At 35.2% G+C, this 20322-nt stretch overlaps 1 protein-coding gene across 2 annotated transcripts in view; it reads left to right on the plus strand.

Moving 5' to 3' along the window:
* LOC111049247 (WD repeat-containing protein 7) overlaps positions 1-20322 on the plus strand; it is a 155845-nt gene that overhangs the window by 104468 nt on the left and 31055 nt on the right. For both annotated transcript variants that reach the window (XM_039425394.1, XM_039425393.1), the window contains one exon: positions 18235-18423. In XM_039425394.1, the coding sequence (XP_039281328.1) occupies positions 18235-18423 (189 nt within the window). The remainder of the gene's footprint in view (positions 1-18234; positions 18424-20322) is intronic.

The raw sequence follows: 20322 nt of genomic DNA on the forward strand, positions 1-20322 counted from the left end.
ACGTTACGGGAGATGTTAGCTCTTCTCGCGTTTCACTCTTGCTCCCCGGTCGATCATCAATCGATCTGCTCGAGTGACGTTCGATTGCGGAGCAGAGCTAAAGTCTGTACGCACCTCTAGACATCTTGAGATCGTAACCACCACGTAGGCCTAAATTTAAGGCTGATACTATCAACAGATCAATTGAATCACAGATTGAATCACATACATCTTCTATTATTGAATCCAGCTATGTTTGCATTCATTATAATGTGTTACATTTCGAGATCAAACTATCAGCTGATCAAATTCCATTTTAATTTAGACTCACATAGCCCTTCCAAAATAGGTTGAATAAAAATATTTCCGTAGTGTGAGGGTGTTAGTGATTGTCTCTCCTAATGAATGTGGAATAGAATTGGCTCTGTGGTTGGGATAGCCGTCTAGTTGTCAGTCACCCCGACTACTTGACACCTGGTCATTTTGGCCATAGGCGACTACTTGTACCCTCGTAAAAATATACCATTGCCGTCAAGTTGTCCCCCCGATTACTTGACACCTACTGGACCAAAGGTGCCAACTAGTCATACCGTAAACGACAACTTGACACCTCGCACCTACGCGACAGGGTGTCCCCCCAACTAGTTGTCACCTCCACAGAAAGGAGGCAAGTAGACGGGTATGGCTCACGTCTACTTGTCCCCTAAAAACCGGGTTTAAAAGGGGACAAGTAGTCGGGGTGTCAAGTAGTCGGGGTGTCAAGTAGTCAGGGTGTCGAGTAGTCGGGGTGTCAAGTAGTCGGGGTGTCAAGTAGTTGGGGGTCAAGTAGTCGGGGTGTCAAGTAGTTGGGGGTCAAGTAGTCGGGGTGGCACCTAGTCACGTACCCTGTGGTTGCTATTGATGAGATGAGTTAGAATTCATGCGCCTGCTACTTCTGTTGTAAGAGTGATCATGTGAAAAGCCGACTCCTCTAAATATAATTTATGAGTTTGAAAATCGCTTCCAGGGCCCTGTTGCATGAGAAAATACAAGCTCATATACTATTATATTAAGCGAGCAATTTCTGTATTTATTTATCTGGTTATTTTTATATCTGGTTATTTTTATATCTGATAATTTTTATGTCTGGCTATTTTTATATCTGGGGCTATTTATGTTTAACGGATCTCGAAAACGACTCTAACGATTTTCACGAAATTTGGAACATAGTAGATTAATTTTATGATATAAAGATTCGATTGCACTAGGTCTCATCCTTGAGAAAACTCGCTGAATGACATTAAAAGGATAATTATTCATCCTTGGCTGAAACAGATGTGGATAGTAAAAACGTGAGTATGTGAAAAATCAAAATATCGCATCCCTGAAATTCATAAGATGACGACGTATAGCCAGCTGTGAAATATAAACACGATCATTTTAGAGAATTGTGTCAATAAATATAAAAAATAAATAAAAATGTCACCTTTTTTTGAAATATTTTATAAAAATATTTCAAAAAAAGGGTACTGAGATTTTTATTTTCTTCATATTTATATTAAAAGTAGCCCTATACAGAAAAGAGATAAAATTGTGTCAATACCTACTATTACTTAATAAGTAATAGAAGGTATTGATTGTGTTCTGTCACAGCCTACTATAGATAGAAATATATCTAAAGTAAGCCATGGTTCTGTTTATCAATAAATAAAAATACTGAGCGAAGCTCGGTGCCCCGAATTTTAGTAATCTACATTCCAATAACCAGCTGACTACTAATATTATTAGTTTGTATTTTCTCATGCAATAGGCCCCTGGTGGTTCGGAACTCACCTCAAGCTGTAGTTCCACTCATCTCTCATCATCATCATCATCATCATCATCTATTGTTCTGTATATTTAGATGTGTTCTAACTTGTCTATTTGTACAAAATAAAGGTATAATTTATTGACTGAGCGAAGTGAGGTCTAAGATTCAAGTCGACGGTTTGGCATTTCTCTTAATGTTTAAATGTTTGAATGTTTATATGTAGCGCATTTACGGCCAAACGCGGTAATAGATTTTCATGAAATTTGACAGGTATGTTCCTCTTTTAATTGCGCGTCGACCTATATACAAGGTTTTTGGAAATTTTGCGTTTCAAGGATAATATAAAAGGAAAAAGGAGCCTCCTTCATACGCCAATATTGGAGTAAAAATCAGACTATAGAATTATTCATCATAAATCAGCTGACAAGTTTACACAGATGTAAGCCAGTCTATTGCTATATTTCCATAAGTTTTATAGTTTCAATCAGGTACTTGTGGATGAGAATACTGCGTGAGGTCTACTGTTCACAGAACTACTAGTCTATCTCATTACACATGCACAAGACTGAAGCTCTAAAGGTATAATTTATCTATCTCATTACACACGCACAAGACTGAAGCTCATGTGGGCATCACCCGCAGCAAAATAAGAGAAGATATGGAGCAGTTGAATTGAGTTGGGTATCACTTATCAGAATCAAAGTTCTTTTCTGTGACAAGTTGTATAATACTGAATGCATAAGGCTCGAATATTATTATTGATTGTCTGTGTCCAGGTATTTCTTTGGTCTCACATATCAGAACCCAAGCTCTTTCCTGAGACAAATTGGATAAATCTGTACCTGAGAATGCATAAGTTTCAAAGTTATTGATTGTCTGTGTTCAGGTGTTAATGTGATAACACATTATTTGAGATTGAACTATGATAATGAGATCGGTTTGACCCGTACAAGGTTGTTGTATTGGCTGGCCCAATGGCTTGGCCAGTACACTGCAGGCCCGTTATCAGCTTTACCTTCGACACTATAAAAGCAGTCTGCGTCTCTAGCAGCTCTTTCACTTGCACCGCGATACACGCGCATTTTTAGTTGTTCTCTGGTACGCTTAACAGCCTCCAATTCTATTTCTTTAATGTGCTTCTCTATCATTCGTCTAGCTAGGAGTGGCTAGGAAGTTACGAGTTTGATTTTGTTCATTATAGAATTTTCATGATATTGCTTATCAAATAATATCATGATTTTTGATAAATTGGAAATTTTTCAAGTGGAAAAAATAGGGTTGTTAGAATAATATATTGTTGAATTTATTATGGTATGTTTAGTATAACTGACCAATTCTCTCTATTATCTGCCATTTGTGTCTGCATTTACGTTTGCTTTAGTTTCAATCATTTTATAGCCTTTTGAATCAATCATTTTTCAGATTATACATTCTGAGACTATTCTAATCTTCAACAGTGAATAATAAGGATAAATCCTATTCGATTACTATATAGCTTATTCAGCTATCTACTCATTTGACTATTTGGTATTAATAATAAATATTTCTATACCGCATTTTGAATTCATCTTTGAAATAGACCAATTATCATTATAATAGACCAATTTCAATTTCATCTATTCCTACTTTTTGTGGGTTAAATAGAAGAGGGGGCTCGTATTGCCTCAATTTCGCTCACATTACTTTTATTGTAAAGTGTAAATAAAAGTCATTTATCTATCTATCTATCTATCTATCTACTCCATATGTTATTTCAGTTTTATTTTTGTAATCGGTTCGACTAGGGTGATGTTTGTGTTTAATGACAAGCTTTTATCAAAAACTCTTGAACAATATTTAAACTTTCCGAACTTTAAAAGTAATATCATCACAATTATTCAATACGCATTTCATTTTCGAATCTACATGCACGTTAAAAGTGATACCCTCCAATAAGGGTGATAATATTCCTTGTTATATTATTTATAGAGTTCATCGAAATATATATAAATAGAAGAGACTTGAGTAATTTAAAGATGGAATTCAGTAAAGATCAAATAATGGAAATTCTTTGCAGCTGTATCACAAATTACTATAGAATTTCTTAATTCTAATATCAGTTTAGCATGGATAGATTAGTTGTACTGTTCTTCTTTTACTGACCAAAAACTATAGAGGTCTGTTGAGTTAACCCATTACATTTCAACTAAAGCTGCGTTTACACCAAAGTTATTATCAAAATGTTAATAACTTAATCCTTATAGATTCTGTTTGATTGAACGGAACTTGACAAACACATATGTTCATCATGTGTATGATAAGTTATATTCAACCTAAGAGAATCTATAAGGATTACGTTATTAACATTTTGTAAAACGCAGCTTTATAGAGTTATAGAGCCACCACTGATCGCAACTTGGCTTATTGAGCTTAAAAAGTAAAATTCAAGAGGAGGTCAAGAATTTTGTTTTCAATAGTTGAAGAAATTCTTTCATGCACGAACAGGGAACAAGTTTTCTATCTTTAGCCAGGGAGAATTCAATTACCTTCCCACTTCTCTAGATTTCTATCAAATACTTAATTGGAACAATTTCAAACATATTCCTTTTTCATGATGTTTCAAGCAGTCATCCCGTCGTCCTGTATAAATTTGCAAGAAGAGTATTTATACGGTCATTATTTCTTATATCCAATTCGCATTCTAAATTTATAGCCGGTCTGGGTGATTAAGTGGCGAATTCTGCTGCTGTTAAGAGTGACCTTGCAACCACCAGCCTCCAGCCTCCAAACAACTTATCTTGGGAAGCACGTTTTTGTTGAGTGGCTCGATTCTCTTGCAAAAAATGATTAGGGGTCTGTTGAACTTAGTTTTTCGTTCATCTTTTTACGGTGAGGCTTCTCGATATAACTCAATAAGAGGATTTATTAGCTTGGAAATTACTTATTACAAAGTTTCCAATTCAGACAATTTTATATTGCCAGTTTCTTTTTCAAAAAAATTGGATTAATTCTAAAGAATATTGAAATTTTATTAAAATTTCTGGTCAAAGATTTGCACTCTCCAGCTTCGGAAAACTATTTGAAGAAATAGGTAGCCCAGTTTTTATATTGAAGTAAATAGTTTCCATGAACAACCCAATTTTTCCATGAAAAATCCCAATGAAAAAACACTGTTTTATTTCTCTCAAATCCACTTTTATTAGACTTTTTAGGTAGGCGCACACAGATCGTCATCGGACGGACGGCACGCATCGGACGATTAGATCTGATATCCCATACGATGCGGATAGGTATGCGCACTCCAATTGAAAAAAATGCATCAAATCTAATCGTTCGATCCGTCCGATGCGTGCCGTCCGTCCGATGACGATCTGTGTGCGCCTACCTTAAAAGTCTAATAAAAGTGGATTTGACAGAAATAAAACAATGTTTTTCAATGTTTAAGGAGATTGGGTTGTTCATACAACACTCACAGCACTCACTGCAGTTTCGTGTTGAAACCAACACATCTTCAGCTGTAGTGTGAATGAACTTGTTTATTCTGACCAGCCTTAGAACAGTTTATGTTCATGTCACAATTGCGAGAAAATGTGACAGATTTTCTTCTTTTGACATTAGCGTTATCGCCTTTTTATGTTATATTGTTAAAGTTAATTTTGATATTGTCACTTCCATATTTCTCCCTCCTTGTATTCAATCCATAATACAATTTTCTTGTAGAATATGAATCGGTCACAGTTTAAACAAATGTTACACCTCAATAATACCATACAGAAACAATAGTGTAAGATATAATAGTAAGATAATATAATAGTAAACAATAAGAAATAATAGTATTTACTGTTTTGGCCGAGTGAGAGTGTATGAACGGCACAATATGAGAGACTACCAGCGTCACACACCTTTTTGGGAAAGACTATCGGCTTGAGATAACAGTAAAAGTTGTTACATAAACGCCCTATACCATGGGATATCTACTCAAGCTATTGTTTCTCTATGATAATACCTAGGTTAGCTAGGAATTCTGGTAAATGTATTAATGAAAAACAAAAACAAAATAGCAATAGTATATTCCAAACGAATATATTGCCACCCTCATTTTCTTCAACTTGCAACTTACCACAAAATATTTTAAACCAAAGTACTTCATAAATCTGATTGTACTCGTATGTATCTTATTTTTTTGAACCAAAGTACTTCATGAATAGAGTTTATTAGAAATGTATGTTGTAACTTGGATGCTGGAAATGCATCCTTCTCAGACTCTGAGTACAAGGTCTCTGTCAATGATACCTACATGCTTACTTATGAACCTATGAGTGCAAAGGCCTATAAGCGTGGGACACCTATATGGTGTTTGCATATGAAGTTGAGATTATTTAAAGAAAGACAGCAGTTGGATCTGTGCCTGTACGGAAACCTTGAATTGTGTAGGACTCGTGTGCTGTTGTGAGCCACCTAGACAGCTGAAGACAGAGGTGATCTGAACAGGATGCTGGGTGGCTGGGTGCTGGACCAAGGGTCAAAGTACCTTTCATCCGGGGCGTGCCGGATCCAAATTAGCATCACCACTTACGCAGCTATAACTTTGAATAAAAATCCTTATGATCCTTATTTTCCCTATCCTATTATCACCTTAGATAAAATCCTTAATCTATGAGTGTTGATGATTTCCTTATCAGCCAAAAATGGGTTTAAATCAAATAAATGAAGAAAGCTAGAAGGAATAATAAATGAGCAAGCATATTGATTGAGCAAACAATGATGTTTGAAAAATAGTTGTTTGAAATTCTGCAGGAATAGTTTTGAATGCGTTCCGGTATGTTTTGATCATTAGAAGTTCCATCAAACATATTTTTCAATCCAGAGGTGATGAATGATTCACCGAGGTGATATCACTTTATATCCAGTAAAATAAATAAATTCTTTATTCTCTATTCATTTATTCAATAAGTACATTATCAAAATGATAGAGGAAAAAAAAGATAACCTTGTGCTATTCCTCTCCCAAATTTAGATAACACATAGTCCGAAATAGGTTAAGTCTTGTAGTTCTTCAATTCACAAAATTTTCAGTCATCAAGTATTTTCGAACATGAAAATAACTTCATAAGGATGTAATTCGAGATTGCTTATAGAAGCGATTTTTCAAATTCCGATGTACAAAAATGTTCTTTGCGATGTTCTTTGCGATGTACCAATTTTTTCATATTAACGTTATCAATCTCAAGATATTTGTTATTTACTTCATCATCTATTGTCTACTCCGATACAATATATTATTTGTAATCTTGAGACAGTAATACTGTCGAATAGCACTGAAAAAGGAATAGATTACAGTAAAAAAGATGAAGAGTGTAAGAAAATATATTAATACTGCAATGATTATTTAATTTACAATGAAATTGTATATGATTATTTTTGTATCTGTTTTGTTTTGAGTTGAATAAATGAAATGAAATGAAAAAAAAAAATACAAAGTCTTCTATGCACACCATTTGTTTTTGCTGTTAAAAAATATTCATTTCTAAAGTTTTTTTCCCAGTTTTGACTCGATGAAAAGTTCCGAAATAACCAAACGTTTTTGTGTTACCAAAATTTCACAAACAATGCATCATTCGAATTCAATAGGATTTCAATATTATCATTGTCAGAATTTTCATTTCTCAAAAGGATGAAAATACCGTATTTGTACTGGCTTCGTTTAAAAACAGCTTATGTTTTTTTCTCACGAAAGTTCTATTCTTAGCCTGAAATTCTTTATAAGGACGAAATTGCCGTATCTGTACCGACTTTTTACAGCAACAACGTATGTTTTTCCAGAAAGTTCTATTCTTGGCGAAAATTGCAGGTAACAGGTGGTTGTCATTTGCTGGTGTTATTGGCACCGGTTGACATTTCAGTGGTTTTTTTGATTGATGTACGAACAACAGCTCTGAAGCTGTTGGTCCATCAGGAGTCAGCAGCATCATCCTCATGGTTATTGGCTCATGTGAATCGAGCCGTTGTCCGCTGAGCCGGTTCCGGGCTCAACTGAGATTCAGTTAAAAATGTCAGCATTGATTGAATTAGAAGCATTGGTAAGGAATGCTGTCTGAAGTGAATCTGAAACAGCCTTGCCGCTGGCCAGGGAGTGTTCAAGGTCCTTCTTCTCCTCCTCAAAGCAAAGCGGTTATGACATTTCAAGCTTCTTTTCAAGCCACTCGTCGGCTCGCCCGTTCGTTGCCGTTTCTTTATCGCGGATTTTTAATTGCGCCAACCTGCGAAACTTCACACGACGCGTCCAAAAGCATTAGAATATGTGCTTGCTTTTTGATTGGTTGCTGAGAGTGGCCGCTCATAAAACGTGTGGAATGGATCCCTCCTCTCATTTCGCTTTTTAATGGAACTAATTTCGAGCACTCGAATGCTGCCAATGAAATAAAATGCTACTAAATAAATTGAATACTGTATATAAAATTTAATGATATCAAATTAAAATAGAAATCTAAGTACCCTTTTTAGAATTATTCGCTTACAACATGTTTCGGCTAATCTATATATATTGCCATTGTTGTGAGCAAATAATTTTAAAAAGGTTACTTGGATTTATTTTTTTATTTATATTCAAGAGTAGCCCTAAAGAAAAAAGACACAATTTAATGAGTCTGCAAAGAAGAAAATGCAAATAACTTCGAAAGCGCACTCTTTAATATGTTTCTATTAACTTATTTTATGTTTCAAGTTCAAAAATTTGCAAGAAGCTAATAAGAAAACAATTCATAGCTGAATAAACTTTATTGTTTTTCGAATTTCCTACTTGTTCAAATTTGAAATTCAATTGATCAAACGTTTTCGAAATCATGTTTTTGAACAATATTTAATTTTTGTCTGTGGATTGACTATCCAACAAAATGTATTAATGTGGTTTCCTTGATTGAATCCACTTATCATGATGTAATAACTATTTCACTTTTTGTGTAGTGGATTGACTATCCCACAAAATGTATTAAAGTGGTTTTCTTGATTGAATCCACTTATCATGATGTAATAACTATTTCACTTTTTGTGTAGTTGAGAAGTTGATATTGTGGTAATTATTCATATTAAATAAAAATACTGAGAAATTGTCAAAAACCACAGATTTATTGATACTTAGAAAGACCGGTTTCGGTTGTTACACCATTGTCAATCTCTGATAAACTCTTTATCAGTTTATCAGTACTCTTTAAACAGTTTATCAGAGATTGACAATGGTGTAACAACCGATACCGGTCTTTCTAAGTACTGTATCAATAAATCTATGGTTTTTGACAATTTCTTAGCTGCCCGTCAGGAATAGCATGAGCTCTGAGTTCAAGATGCGCAGTACCCGAGAAAGAATTTTAGTGGTGGGGGAAGCTTTTGACTCAGTCACAACTTGACCTCCGTACAGTGCACATCGCTCCGGTTTGCATATGCCTAATAGCATAAGCAGTAGGAAAGTCAACAACAAGCTCCAGCCACCTCCCCTCTCTTAGTTTCGAGCGGCCTCCCTACTCTCACTCCATTATCTCTCCTCTCGCGCATCTCACAGCTCATGCTATTCCTGCCCACTAGTATTTCTATTTAATAATAACTATTTATCAGGAAGTAGAAAGAAATATTTCATCTTTGGATCGGGGACTCAGCCCAGTTCTTTCTGAAACAATCCACATACAGATCTATCTAATACAGTAATAAGAAATTAATCCCCGAACTTTCGTATCTAATAGCACAGATTCATGACTTTTGATTCAAGATTGCCACGAGATTCTTGTCTATTGTATGTACATTTTATTGTATGCCTACGAATCTGGATAATAATCTTTCAATTATGGTGTTTGGTGCAGAATCACATGATGGCACCTTATCACATATGAATTGAACAATTATGCTACTTATTTGAAGAAAATTACATCACTAAGAAAATTTATTCTTAATCTTGATGCTATTGACATAGTACTTGGTCTATCTTCTCTCTTCCCTGGCCTATTATTTTCTCTTTCTTTCTTCAAGTAAGTTTCCTTAAAAATATAAGTAAACTTGATCAAATTACGAATCACCCACACTTAACAATTAGATTAATCCAGCAGCCAGCACGCAATTGAACTATTTTACGTTTGTTCGGTATTTCGACCTTGGATTCATTCTGTTAATATCCGTGTGGACAGTTATATAAATGATATTGATACAGTTCTCTTTCACTGGTCACTTTTGCATCGAGCGTAATATGACAGCTATATTTTACTATGTCGTGTCTGCATGCAACTGGGAAACCCATTCAGATCCTGGGGTGGCCATTATTACAATACAGTACTACAATTCCCAGTTTCCAACTTTAGTTGAAATATATTTTATTGTTTTAAGTCTAGTTCCGTATTCGATGTAGACTCACTGGAGCTTGATCTCCGCTCCTGTAATCTTACTTCAGTACAATTTTCAAATTATTTTTTCAATGAAATTTTCACAACTTTTCTCTGAAATATGATTATTGATGTATGCTTTTTGATTTAATTAACTTCTATATTCAGAATTAATACTGAGGAGTGTTCGATAATGCCAGCTAACTAGTCATCTGCTGAATTTTGTGAAGAATATCCTTTTATGCAGAATTTTAGTACTGATCTATTATTATTCAAAGACATAATCATATAAATTATTATACACATACATAATCTATTATTATTACGATAGATACATACTATCTATTCATTAATATTATTTATTGATTCAACTGCTTATTCCTGCCGGCCAGGTTAGCCGAGACGACGGCTTAGCAGCCTTCAGTGTTCAATCTGCTAGCGCTGCTAGCTTCGTGGGTTTGAATCCCGCCGGTAGATATGGACGTTTGATCATATCATCAAAAATCACTCCAGGATTTTCCATTACCCACGCACAAGAAAAAAGCTCAAGTGGGCATCAAACCCCAAAAAATCCCGTGTTGGCATGCTTGGAGAAATATTTCAATCTATATCATCCCGATTTACCAAATAATGGACCAGATGGAATTAAGTTTTTCAACTTGAAAAAAAACTGGGTATTTGAAATGTATGGTTATAACCCTTATTGCTAACAAATGTTTAAATCAAGTCATAGGATTCCAGACAGCCTAAATATAACACTATATTCTTCGTTGTCTCTGGAAACAAATTGAAATTCATCCTTGGGATGAGTTTTTTGGCAAACTTGTTTTTCATTAGCATTCATTATTCACCGTTACTTCCAACTGTAGAGAAACTGCCGTCATTGGTAGATGGTTGATGAATAACTCTATAACAAATCTAATTGTTTATATTTTGACCGTGCACTGGTATCTTTCAATACTGAGAAACTAGTAATATTTCATAACATATGGACTCATCCAACATTGATTTCTCGAATATGAGGTTGCTTGCAATAGACCAATCAAAACTGGAATTTTCTCAGCTCATTATCACTTATTGGTTTTTTAACGTCATTTTTTTATTTTAGAACATGTAGGTCCATACACTTTTGAATTCTTCAGTACTTCAGATGGAAATAAATTGGAAGTTGCATTTTTTGTTCGAATGCTAAATAATGAATAATTATCGAATTTCCATCTAGCTGTTTACCTTGTTGTCAATATTTGCAGTAGCAGAAGTCTTCGGGGTGATTTACAGCATTTAATTGGGATCTTCGTTTAATAATAATTCTTCAGTACTTCTTGGTTCTCCAACATCAACTCATCGAAGTCTCCTTATCTTATCCTCATCTGGGATTCCATACTACGTTCAAGTCTGAAGATTTTCATCTAGGTTTGTTCTTGTGCCAAGAAAACGCGATGATGTAATTAAGTGCATTGCTAATTTAGCTGTCGCTGTCATGTGCTCTTGGCGTGAATCCTGCAACAGTATAAGTAAATTGATCAGTATTGCTGAATTAACTGGATCATTTTGCCGTGGCTCTTGTCCGTTGTCCCAAGACCTTGCAACTTGAAATTATTTCGATCTCCGCCCAAACCGGTCGTGGATGCTGCAACCTTGAAGTTGCCTCCCCCGTTTCAACTCTTATTCATCTCCTCTCTCTATCTTTCCCTCTTCGCAACCAATCACTTTTCTTCTCTCTGACATCTTTGCACCTGTCTCTCTTCACCAAATCTGCCCTTGGCATTGTGCTCTTATCAACGGGGTTTTTGCGCATGCTTCAAGTAACTCACCATAAATTCTCATCTTGTTTAGAGCAGCCGGGTGTAGGAGGTAATGGAAGCTATAATCAGTATGATCGCACCCATAATCTAGTTTAAGATGAGTTCGTTTTATTTTTGATCGGGTGGAGGCGGAACGATACACTTTATTTGAATCCTTGTTCTCTTCATAACCAGAGTAGGCACTCCTCGGCTTGGAAAAGAGGTTGAAAGAAAATATGAAAAACAGCTCCCCCCTTGATGAACATATCACTATTTTTTTCTTTGGCTCTTCTTAAAAGAAGATACTACGCTGCGTGTTTATGCATAGCCTTAACTAGGCTTATTAGGCAACTAGGCTTACTATACCTGTCTACTACATTATCTTTCACCTAAATCGCATTCCATTCTTAGTTTCATTTTCCCTCTACAACAATCAATTTATTCAGAAGGTTAAACTACTTCATTGAGAGAGGTCCAAGATTCGTTCTTCTTCACTCCCAGACGTTGGCCACTAACTTCACTTTACCTGCTGCTGCACGAAATAATTCCGTGGTATTCTTGGATAAATTACAAGAAGCTGATAAGTAAACGATTCATAGTTGAATAAACTTGATTGTTTCTCGAATTTCCTACTTGTTTAAATCTAAAATTCAATATGTCAACTTTTTTCGACATCTTATTTGTGAACAATATTTAATTTGTGTCTGAAATTCTTCATTTTATCTGCTGTCCTCTCTTCTTGTCTTTATATGCACTGTAGGATATTATGACGGTGTAGGTGTCTCATAATATGTCTCAAACTCCTCGTTTTTATTAAAGCTGCTCCATTTATTTTGACATTATTATAAAAAATGTCATTATCAGTTACATGATCCATCAATGTCCTCAAATCCTCCTGTACAGCCACATGTCATATGCCTCCAAAATTCGTTACTAAAGATAAATAATGATTTGTGAGTTGTCTTAGATAATATCTCTTCATTAGAGGTTTCTGTTATCTGGAGGTACCTTAGTCCTACACAAAGAGTAATCTGTAATTCCATAATCAAGTTAGGTCACAACGAATACATTTTCTCCCTCCAATCCTTCTACTCTGTTCTCCAATGAAAATTACGTTTCTCTATTTTTATTAAGAAGAATACAGTTTTGCATTTACAATGATAAGAACTATACTGTATTATCAAGCGAAGTAAGATTTTTAATCTGTAGTTGTTAGGGAGTGACAAATTGATGTTTAAATTATCACAAGAATAACGATCATACTACTGATTCTGATGTTTTGTTATATATTTTACATTGTAGCAATTATTGTGAAGATATTGATACTAATAATAGTATAACAAATTGAGTGCTGTTACTTCAAATCATAACAATACTATTTGCTCAATTATTAAGCTTGTGTACTGTATCATAGAATTGATAATTATCTTTCAAATCAATCACTCCAATCTACTGACAGCATCGTTATTACAGTATGAAGTATGGTTGTAGGTTTACTAGCTGAACAAAGATCTTGTCACTTTCATTCAACTCCTACTCGATAGGTTGGTGAAGTTCAAAACATGTCAGTGAGAGTGTGTTTGGTTTCGAACATGTTAGATAATGAGAAATATTGTTCACGGAACACGGAACATCGTGTATATATGTTTATATGATCGGCCCTCTATTCAGCTTGACACTAGTCTGGTCTGATAGAGTCAAGAAATTAAAGTTCAAGGTGTGCTATTATGACTGCGCACCTTTTTATACGTCGAAACTGTGACATTGTGACGTCTTTCGGCAAACAATCAATTACTTCTCAGTGCACAGTGTCCTATCATTGCATCTGATTAGATGATATGACATTATAACATGGATAAATAATTATTTTCATTCATTTATTCAACAAAACGTAGGTACTTTGAAAATACACTTACTGAGCATTGCAATGAGCTGTTGATGTTCCTGGTGGATTTCAAGTACCTTTTGAAATGAATACCTATATTCAATATTACAATATCCATTTATTCTTATACCAGTGAATACGATAACACCAGTCTTGGAAAATAATACTTCATATAATATCAGAGAATTAACATTGAATAAATTACACTGATATAAATAAAGCCTCAGTTATTTAAATGTTTGACTATACGCAAAATATTAAAAAATAGGAGTGATCCCTGGTCTAGTTGGTAGAGTGCTTGCGTGGCAGTCTAGAGATCCCCGGTTCAATCCCAAGAATAGTGTATATAATAGTGTATGCTATACACTATCCTCGGTTCAAACCCACTCATTACCAAAAGTTCTTAAACAGGTCACTCCCGTATTATCGGATAGGCACGTTAAACTGTCGGTCCCGGCTGAAGTATGACAGTCGTGAGGCCATTGACGGCTTAAATGATATATTCAGGCGAGGTGGAACTTCCGTCAGGAACTCCCCACCAATTAAAGTTAAACGAATATTATTATAATATTAAAAAATAGAAACTAACTTTAATCTAATTGATTGAATATTATATAACACTAGCCGTCAGGATCGCTTCGCTCGCCATATCCGTCTAGCAAGGGGGCTCCGCCCCCTGGACCCGCGACTGGATCGTCCAAAACTGAGATCAGCGGGCTCGCTTCGCTCGCCTGCATTTTTAATTTGAGCATGCTTCATTCCATCAGAAAGTCAAAGTACTGAGAAAACGCAGAAAAGCTGAGAGAAATACGTTGGAAAAACGCTGATTTTGGGCGTATCTTTGATGAAATATTAAAGTCACCTCATCAAAAAATTTTTAGACCCTAGCTAAACCTCTGTACCAAATTTGAACATTTTCTGTCTATTACTTGATGAAAGAACTGAGAAAACGCAAAAAACCGCTCATTTTGGGCGTATCTTGGCGTTATTTCAAATTCCTTCTAACTCAGCATTATTACACCCTGGCTTAGCTTCTGTACTAAATTTGAACATTTTTCTGTTCATTTGTCCTCGATAAAGCTGAGAAAGCGCAAAAAAAACGCTGGAAAAACGCGGATTTTGGGCGTATCTTTGGGAATTTTTCCAAATCCATTCTTCTTAGTGCGCCTCTAAAGGGCCAACTGAACATACCTACCAAATTTGAACGTTTTTGGTCCGGTAGATTTTTAGTTCTGCGAGTGAGTGAGTCAGTCAGTCAGTCAGTCAGGCAGTGAGTGAGTGCCATTTCGCTTTTAATATATAGATGTAGTCCAAAGATCATGCCACTCCTCTATGCTTTCAATTATACGATCTGAACAGAGTATACTAGGCTAGTAATCAAAGAGTTAATGAATTTATTGCAAGTGATCACTCAGTACGAGTATATTAACTCTAGATTTTTAGCATTTGTGAATCATGTACTCTATACTGAATAGAAGATATGTAAGCACTTTTCTTATTGGGCTACTGCAATTGATAGAATGGAATAAAAATTCTCAAGTACTCTTTTGATTGAAACATAATCGATAAAACATTTCAAAAGTGTTTTATTTCATTCTAAGAAATATCAAATATGTAGTATGGAATGAATCATATCTCATATAATTTCACGAATAATTTCAAAATAAACTTGTCTGATGGAGTAAAATTGGTATTAAAACTATCGAAGTTGAAATTTATGTTAGCAAAAAAGGTGGAAGGAAATTGTGAGAGATAATCAATTCAAACTATTCATTTCAATAGAAGAGACAACAACTTTCCTAATACCTTCGAGTGAATCCAAATTTCAACCACCGTAGTTCCTTATCCACCGATTATTATGAGACCAAATGTACAACATTGAACAATAGAGGCCAGTTGAAAATTGAGCAATGCAAATCAATTTATCACCAATCTTGCCTTCCACCACCTTACAGCACACAATCATTGCTCATTATTGATTGTAACAATCTCATTGAATCGCGCCGATGCCAGACACATTCAATAAAATGTTGAAGTGAACTTGAATCAAGTTGAAAGTGAATGAGCTGAACATGCCAGGAAACTGACCCATTTATAGCTTATTATTCATTACGAAGGTGAACGTTTTTTGCAATACAAAGCACGCATGCTTGTATTAAATTGCAATACAGGACTTATTTACTGTAAGTAGTACTGTAGTAGTAGTCCTTACTTACTGTGCCGACAACTGTACTAAATAGGCTGCTTGCACGAAATAGCGGCTAATGATTCAATAGCGTCTGACCACCTTATCCCCATTACTTCTTTATACAACTTGTGAACTACCAAATTTATAATTTCAGATACATTACTTGTGGCTGTAAAGTTTCATGATATCTTGAGTATTTTTAATTATCAAATGAAATTGATAATTTTTACCGTTAGGTTCTTCTCATGGTAAATTGGTATTTTGATTAATTAAAACTTTGAATTAAAAATAATTCTTAGCATATAATAATTGGTTAATTTGATTATTCAACTGGGCTAAACATATTTTCCCGACTCAATTATATAGAATACACCTACATAATGGGTGATACTGATACCATATTTATAACTAGTTTATAATATTCAACTAGTCTTGGAGAAGGATCAACGAAGATTCAAATTTAAAGCTTATCTGGTCAGTTATAAAGCACTAGACTAGACCAGACCTTGAAATTTCAGTTCAACCACGATTGGTCTATTTAAAATACTGATCTACTTTATCTTTCTGTTTTAAAGGGGTTCTATTATGCTATAATAAAAATATTATACAAGATTAAAAATGTTGAGGTTTGAGCAAATGTCTTGACTTGTAGGGCAGTAGCAACAATAAGATAGAATATGTACTCTGGAAGACTCCTGGATGATTGAGACAAGTCAGATTGAAATGTAAGGACATCATCATCTCATAAACACTTAATACACCGTTCAAGTGGTTTGTAGCTGTTATCTAAAAGAAATTCTTGTATTCTTTCAACTATTACTTCAATTACATTTCATATATTTGGATACATTCATAATGAATGAAAAAGACTTAGAAATTGTCAAAAATCACAGATTTATTGATACTTTACTTAGAAAGACCGGTTTCGGTTATTACACCATTGTCAATCTCTGATAAACGATTGCCTCTGACTTTTGAGTTCTCTGATTGTCAATCTCTGAGTTTATCAGAGATTGACAATGGTGTAATAACCGAAACCGGTCTTTCTAAGTATCAATAAATCTGTGGTTTTTGACAATTTCTTAGTCTTTTTCATTCAATATGAATAATTACCACGATATCAACTTCTCAACTACACAAAAAAGATACATTCATAACTTTCAGTAAGGGTCTCTTCACACTACGCTATATGCTACGCTGAAGTACGTTCAGGAACAGGAAGCCATCCTATCTCCCAAAATTGAGAGCTACCGCTACGCTGGTGGATTCAACATTGAGGGATAGGGAGTATTTCAGAGTAGCTTAGCGTAATGTGAAGGGAAATCAAGTGCTAGTTATACTTTTTTAAAATAACGTACCTTTTTAGAGAACCCGAGTTCGAATCTCGACCGGGGCAAAAGTTTTTGACAATAGCACAATCACATAGATACGGCCACCCCGTCTTTCAGAGGAGACGATAAGCCGTCGGTCCCGACTACCTAAAAAGTAGTCGTCATCTCTCATCATCATCCCTCTTATTCATTACCCACGCACATGCCCAAGAGCTTATGTGGGCTTCACCCTCAGTATTATTATTAATTACTATCTAGCTAAAGTGTGAGATAAATTACTTTTAACACGGCTCTTTCTCGAAGACGGAGAGGTCCGATGCTCTATCCTCCACTAATCACTCCCACTACCTAGCAGCATTCTCCTTCTTTTGTGACTGTGTGAGAGAGAGCTTTGCAACGCGTCGCGTCGCACCAACACTCCCCTCCATCTATTGCTGGCAATGATCCAAGTAGTGTACTGGTCAGCAGGTATATTGGTTTGTGTATGTTACCGAGATGTTTTCATCACAAGAACATGAAGCAAAATTACAAGGCGCATCCAATTGTGCGCAGGATGTCCGTCTGTGACTATGCTACAAAATGTGGAGGGAGAAATGGGTTTCTCCTCTTCATGTTAAAAGTAATTTATCTCGCACTTTAGGTTTTCGTTCAAATAATCCGCTGTTATGACTCAAGTGATGGAATCTGTCTGGTTCTGTGTGTAATAATAGAAAATATTATGAACATCTACATTAACATTTTATGTACCGGTAACATTTTGAGTTACCGGTATATCAACCTTTCTTGCTGACAAAAAATGGCATTTATTTGTGTCATTTTTGGCTCATGGCTTAACTCTGTTGCATTTGTGAGTCGTGTGGCTTAACTTCGTCGCATTTGTGTCTCGTGTGGCTTAACTTTGTTGCATTTGTGGCTGATGGCTTTGATTTGTTGCAGGAACAAACGGCAACGAGATGAGTCGAGCGAAGGTGTGCGAGGCGAATCTGACGATGGAGATCGCTCAGCTGCTGTTGTCTCTGCTGCATGGCTGGGGCATCGATCCTGAGTTGGACTACGTCTGCGAGGGCAAGCTCGGTCTGCTCAGGCCAATGGTGCCTGTCTCGTTCGGAGTTCTCTCAAAAGGAGGTGATTATAAGCTTTCTAACAAGAAGTACATCACATTATAGTACAAAATCACCATTCATTTCAAATGTTCATTTATTGATTTCAATCTTATTCTTTTCAATTTTCAAATTCATTTATTTGCCATAAAATAATGCATATGATAAAATAAATACTGTATTCTAAACTACAAAATGGTACTAGAATATTCGTTCTAATCAATCATTCACATAACATCACATTCTTTATAGTTGTTTTCCATCACGAACTGCTTACTATTAGATCAAGTTTTTTTATTAAATAGAACGACTAGCAGTCAAATTTATTTGTTCTTCTCTCCTTCTCTACTATAAGAGTTTTACCAGACCAAAACGGGGTTGATAGAATTGGCTAACTTGGCGACTCCATGTTAAACTGCCGTTTGAATCAAAACTGCGATGAAGTCAGCGAGTTCCGAGTTAGCCAATTCTATCAACCCTTTCTATTCTACTCTTTCACACAATTTCGAACGAAAACGAAATAAATGAGTGTGAGTAATTGTTGTATTATATGAGAATTGTCTTATAAAATATTGTTGAATACTCACTGGGCACCTATATCATACAATTCTAATAATTTCTTAATTGTTTTGTTGAGTAATCTTGAAATCTTACAATAAAACATTTATGCCCGGTTTCATCAACCTTGATCAAATATAGCCTAGCCATGGTCAATTAGACCATAGTCAAAATTTGATCACTCGTTCAAACATACAACTGTTCCACCAACCTCGGGATTGATCAAAACTCCGTCCTTCAAATCTGAACATGGTCAACTCTTGTAGCTGTACTTTTCTGAAGTTGGCCAACATGTTTGCTGGCTACATCTGATTTTGATGGATGGAAATTACTGAGATATTGCAATTATTCAAATACTAATGAATTAATAATTATTTTTAAACGAAAATCCAAATTAAACGCTGTAATATAGTGAATATAGTAACACCCCATGATACTTAATATCAGTTTTGCTGCTCATATTCAGAGGGTAATTTGCGCTGACTGCCCTTTTTACTTTACCGTCAGGCCGTCAAAAATTCAGATTACTGTACTTTTATCTGTAATTACTGTACCGATTTTTCTTCATATTCATTATTTCGAGGTGGGCCCCCTGGGCCCCCTTCTTATATACGCCCCTGGCACAGACGTTTTGTACAGTCACACATCTATAATAAGTTATAATAATATTTCAAACATGAATTGAATACTCTCGTACAAAGAAATTTACAAATCACCATCAACTTTGACAAGGTTTGTAATGAACAAAAGAACATTTCAATTCTAATGAGATACATTGAAGCAGCAAGGTTGATCTAAGGATTGAATAATATAGGCCTACTGTGTAATAAAAGAGTAAAGCAAATATTTTTCAAAACCTTCCTTTATTTTCCATACTGTAATAATTTACTAATTAAAAGATTCCGAGAACGAACCTAATAAATGACTCAAATAAATAACTACAACTAAATTCAATCGCAATAAAAACTTTGGAATTTTTCATTGCGTCAAAAACATAACCCACAAACAGCAAGGAAATTGATCGAACCAGTCTTTTGACCGTGTTCAAATAATTTCATCGCCTGTTCACCGTGTTCAAACTTAACCATTGGTTTGACCGTGGTTGAACGTAACTGGTGTTGGTGGAAGGGATTATTGCTGATTTGATTTTAGATTTTTGCTGATTATTGCTGGGATTATTGTTGATTTGATTTTAGATTTTATTGCTGATAGATTTTAACCATGTTTAAATGGCTTGACCAAGGTTGGTGAAACCGGGCATTACTCTTTATCAGTGAGACCAGTTGTAAACCAACTTATTGCTGTTCATCTTTCAAAAAGCATAGATTGTGTTTTTCATTTCATTTCAATTCACTGTCATGTGAAT

The sequence above is a fragment of the Nilaparvata lugens genome, chromosome 3 (assembly GCF_014356525.2).
Source record: "Nilaparvata lugens isolate BPH chromosome 3, ASM1435652v1, whole genome shotgun sequence".
Lineage (NCBI taxonomy): Eukaryota > Metazoa > Arthropoda > Insecta > Hemiptera > Delphacidae > Nilaparvata > Nilaparvata lugens.